The 4,746-nt window shown below is 42.4% G+C and overlaps 1 protein-coding gene across 1 annotated transcript in view; it reads left to right on the forward strand.

Annotated features, from left to right (window-relative positions):
• Positions 1-4,746, forward strand: part of Arhgef33 (Rho guanine nucleotide exchange factor (GEF) 33) — an 85,317-nt gene that overhangs the window by 34,040 nt on the left and 46,531 nt on the right. The window contains exon 5 of the mRNA XM_005391043.2: positions 4,308-4,519. Within this exon, the coding sequence (XP_005391100.1) occupies positions 4,308-4,519 (212 nt within the window). The remainder of the gene's footprint in view (positions 1-4,307; positions 4,520-4,746) is intronic.

Genomic DNA, 4,746 nt, shown 5'->3' on the forward strand with positions numbered 1-4,746 from the left:
GGCTCACTTTGTAGCCCAGGCTGGCCTCGAACTCACAACGATCCTCCTGCCTCAGCCTCCCAAATGCTGGGATTACAGGAGTGTGTCACCACATCTGGCTATATCTCCTTTTAAATGCATATAACAAACTATAAGAAAATGTGAATGCTAATGGTTATACTGAAATAACAAGAGCTAGAGTGATTCTCATTTTTATTTTTCTCTGTAATGAACTAATTTAAGAAATAAGTTATGTGCCCAAAGGACACCTAATTCAAAACTATGGGAACCGGTCCTTCAGTAATAGGTTTCATCATCAAAACTGCCATGGAAGGCTTTCTACGATTTGTTAAATCCTAGTCCAGCCTCAGCTCTTTTTGCCATTGCACAAGGTAGAAGGCCTGTGGCATATCCAAGGATTGATAAGACACATTTCTAACCCCCCAGGATTTACATCAGCTTCAGTAGGAACCTGTAAGAATGACTCCAGGGGTCAGCCGCGGCAGGGAGTCTACAGGAGCGGGTTAAGAACTTTACCGTTGACATTCAGATTACTGCCTGCCCACTTAGTGCAGGAAGAAATCGCTGCATTTCTAGGGATAAGCAAAGAGAACTAAACTTGGAAGATGGAAGGTGCTAGAAAAATAGGTTTCTTCTGCAGCGACTCCGGCCCAGGGGAAAAACAAAAGCAATTACCCGGCCTCCTTGCTGTCATGTGCTACTCCAAACAGCTGCGCTTTTGCTCTTACAGAACCAAGCGTTGCAGGAACGTGCCACGCCTTGTGGAGGTTTTCCAAACCTTGCCGTTCTTGGCTTTTTGCAGAGCTCCCAAGGCACAGGCACCCCTGAATTTGCCTCAGTAGCCTCCCGACTTAGGTAGTGTGGCAGAAAGGAATGGGAAGTCTGTGTAAAAAAAACAAATCGGAATTCATGAAGCATGTAGTTTGAGGCGTCTAAGAGAGACCTTTGTTGGAAAAAAAAATTGGAAGACACTGCCTAAAATTCATCTTAAGAAGAGTTCAGAAGCCAAGGAAGGAAAGAAAATGAGAAGCAGCACTTAAGAGCAGGAAATAGGAAGAATTCGGACTCCTCTCCCCCATTTCTTTGAGCCTAAGCTGCCCTCTGTGGTACCCTAGGCTTTGAAGTACAAGTCCTCCCTGAACCTGCCTCCAGCGGGAGCGCGCCTGCAGCGGCAGGATGGAGGGATCGTAACCTCTCTAGAGCAGCTCCATGAAAAAATCAACGAGATGAGGAACGTGTTCAACTCGCTGGAGTACAAGGTAGACTCCCATTTCTAATCCTTGGGGTGGGCCGTGGGCTGTGAGGTAAGCAAGCAGAAGAGAGAGCAGAAAGGAGATGTGAAGACCACATCTTCCGCGGATTTTGCGTTCCCAAGGCAGTGATGTAGTGGAAACCCAGTCTGTAACAGCTAGAGAGTGTAAGCGCCCTAAGCACCTTAAAGTGACCTGTGGCAGTGCGGGAGCCCTGGCCTCTCCTGGCTCGGCACTGGGTGTGAAGCTGTTGATAAAGCAGTAGCGACTTCATTCAAAGAAATATATAGAGAGGAAACGGGCTGGCAGCTCAGAACAGTTTTGGAATTCCCAGAGTCTACATATAACTGGGCTGTTAAAGAAAATTTTGATAGTTTTAAAAGTTTTTCAGGAGTTGCGGGTCTACAGGTGAGGAAGTCTTTTTCTCCATGATTCTTTTGGCTTCTGGCAGAAAGCCACATGTCCACCTATGGAAGCGGTGATAATGAAACCTATTTCTTTTGGAGAGTGGTTCTCTTTTTTGCCTAAGCAAAACCTGGGTGTCAGAGCACTGAAATGAACGTCAGACTTCCTTCTTTTAATTTTAAAAGTTGTGTACTTTTTATTTTGAGTTTAGATAGCCGTCAACTTTATTTTTCTCATGGATGATGAATTTGCAAAATGAAATCACCAGATCAGAAGGTAGTTGGCCTGGTGATTTAATCCAGCAGGATGACTGAATTGGATGTACCAAGAGAGGTCACACAGATGCCTACATAGCTGTAAGATGAAAGAGTCCACCTCAAAGAAAAGATTAATTCTAATTAAAATTAATTGGAATGGAAAATAGATTTTTTTTTAAATGCCTTTTTTGAGACAGGGTCTCGCTATGCAGTTTAGGCTGGCCTTGAGCTCACTTTGTAGCCCAGACTGGTCTCGAACTCACAACAATCCTCCTGCCTCAGCCTCCTGAGTGCTGGGATTACAGGCATGCACCATCATGCCCAGCCAGATCATTCATCTTCTTTGCCAGTTTTCCATCCCTACATACTGCTTAGGTTCTTCTTTTTTTTTTTTTTTTTTTCTTCAAAATAATCTCTTTGGTTCCTCTTATTTATCCCTATTTCCAGTCCCAGAAAGAAACTATTTCTGAAACACACAAAAGTATATTTTTTAACTGTAGTACAGGATATTGAGTCTTTGTAGTGGAAGATGTCATTGCAAATTGGTACCATTTGGATGACTTGATTCTGAAATGTTCAGAAATACACATATGAAGAAATGTTGGAATGGTACCTGGACTTTAGTTTTCATTACTTAGTTGGTGGATATTTTAAATTGTAGAATAGTGCCAGGCGTAGTGGTGCACACCTGTAATGCCAGCACTTGGGAGGCTGAGGCAGGAGGATCATTGCAAGTTTGCGACCAACCTGGGCTACAAAGTGAGCTCAAGGCCAGCCTGGACTGCATAGCGAGACCCTGTCTCAAAAAGACAAAAATAAATTATAGAATAAACCTTCTAAACAGTTTTATTTTGTAGCCCAGGCTGGCTTCAAACTAGCAAGAATCCTCCTGCCTCAGCCTCCCCAATGCTGGGATTACAGGCTTGTGCCACCAAGCCCAGCTACAGCTCTATTTTGAAGACAGAAGTAGAGCTAAGAGTTCCTCTACTTAGCCGAATAGTATCATAAATGTCCAGAAAGTAATAATATTATCGTATTGTTATTATTTTAATTTACTGTCTGTTGAAACTGCTTTTCTCATTTGTTCAATAAATAAATCTGAACCTTTAGAAGTGCTCCATTTTCTCCACATTTCTGTTTGTGCTTAACATTTTGACTTGTCACCTAAAGAGTAAAACAATGAAAACTTTTGAACACCTATGTACCAAGCATACGCTGCACTAGATACCTTACCTTTGTTGACTCATTACGTACTCAAGATATCCTTGTGCAATAGCTATTATTATAATTATTTTATGGATAAGGAAACTGCTCCAAAGGGGTTAACCACCGTGGCCAAGGTCTTAGTTCTTGTACGGGACAGCTAGGATTTGTCCCTTACCTGACTCTCTCTTCCATGGTGTGGAACTTGACATCTGAAGTCTGGCGTGTGCATCCTTACAGGACCGGGCTTGTCTGCTTCGGGTGAAGCACCGCACCATTGCCATGCTGAGCTCCCACCACTTCATTTTATTTTATTTTATTTTGGTACTGGGAATCAAACTCATGACCTCAGGCTTGCCAGGCAGGCGCTTATGCTGCTGAGCTACATTCCCGGCCCACCCACCACTTTAGATATATCTGTGCCTTCCTTATGGATTAAAGCTCGCTGTCACTGAAAATGTCATTGCCAACTTTTCCAGGATCATATCCAAGAATAAACAACAGAAACAAAACCTTTTCTTCCCCCTCAAAGAAATTTTCAGCAATCCCTAGTTGTTACTCTTATTCTTTAGCTTCTTCTTTTTCTTTTTTCTTTCTTTTGTCTTTTTGAGACAGGGTCTCACTGTGCAGTTCAGGCTGGCCTTGAGCTCACTTTATAACCCAGGCTGGTCTCGAACTCACAGTGATCCTCCTGCCTCAGCCTCCTGAGTGCTGGGATTGCAGGTGTGCGCCACCACACCTGGCTCTCTTTAGCTTCTTAAGGAAAAAAAAAAGAAGTGAATTTCTTTATTCTCTCATCATATAAGGGAGTCTATGACCCGTCACTCTTCTTTCACAGAATTCAGAGTTACCAGGTTAAGACTCTTTTCACATATGTATGTTACTTTTCAGGTAAATTGCCTCTTTATCAAAGGTTTTAAAATAAATGGTAGCTTGCAGGAGCACCTATAAATTTAATTGACTGCTTGTTTTCTTGCCCCTTATTTAACTCATCATGTGCTGGATAAAGAAGACACTCTTTTCCCCAGACGAATGGTGCTGAGGTTGCCCTAAATTGTCCAAACTCAAGGAAACAAAGTCTGTAGATTTTCAAGGGCCTGGTTCTCTCAAAGAGAAGAAAAAGCCAAGGGGCCAGTGGCGCCATTAATAATAACGTATAGCAAATTCACTTCACTTTTTATGCATTATTTAGTTGCAGGCCCTGGCCTCCGAGCTCAAAACTGGTTTCACAGAGGCAATGCAGGAATTGTCACGAATTCAACATGGAGAATACGCTTTGGAAGAAAAGGTTAAGAGCTGCAGGTGTTCCATGGAGGAAAAAGTTACTGAGATGAAGAATTCATTAAACTATTTCAAGGTAGGTACCTCATTTATTTTCCTGCTAAAAGAGAATGTCGGTCCTTAGTTAATAGGAGTAGAAAACGTGCCTTTTCCCTAGTAGCCAAATAAAAGAATTTATCATCTGCACCATTCATTAGTTATCATGGAAAAGTATCTATTTCATGTTTTTCTTTTTCACTGCTGTGTTAAAATTGGAGGCCACAATAGAAGTATATTTTTCACTGGGCATGGTGGTACACACCTTAATGCTAGCACTTGGGAGGCTGAGGCAGGAGGATCATTGCAAGTTC

This window comes from Chinchilla lanigera, unplaced genomic scaffold, assembly GCF_000276665.1.
Source record: "Chinchilla lanigera isolate Chin_1 unplaced genomic scaffold, ChiLan1.0 scaffold00040, whole genome shotgun sequence".
Taxonomy (NCBI): domain Eukaryota; kingdom Metazoa; phylum Chordata; class Mammalia; order Rodentia; family Chinchillidae; genus Chinchilla; species Chinchilla lanigera.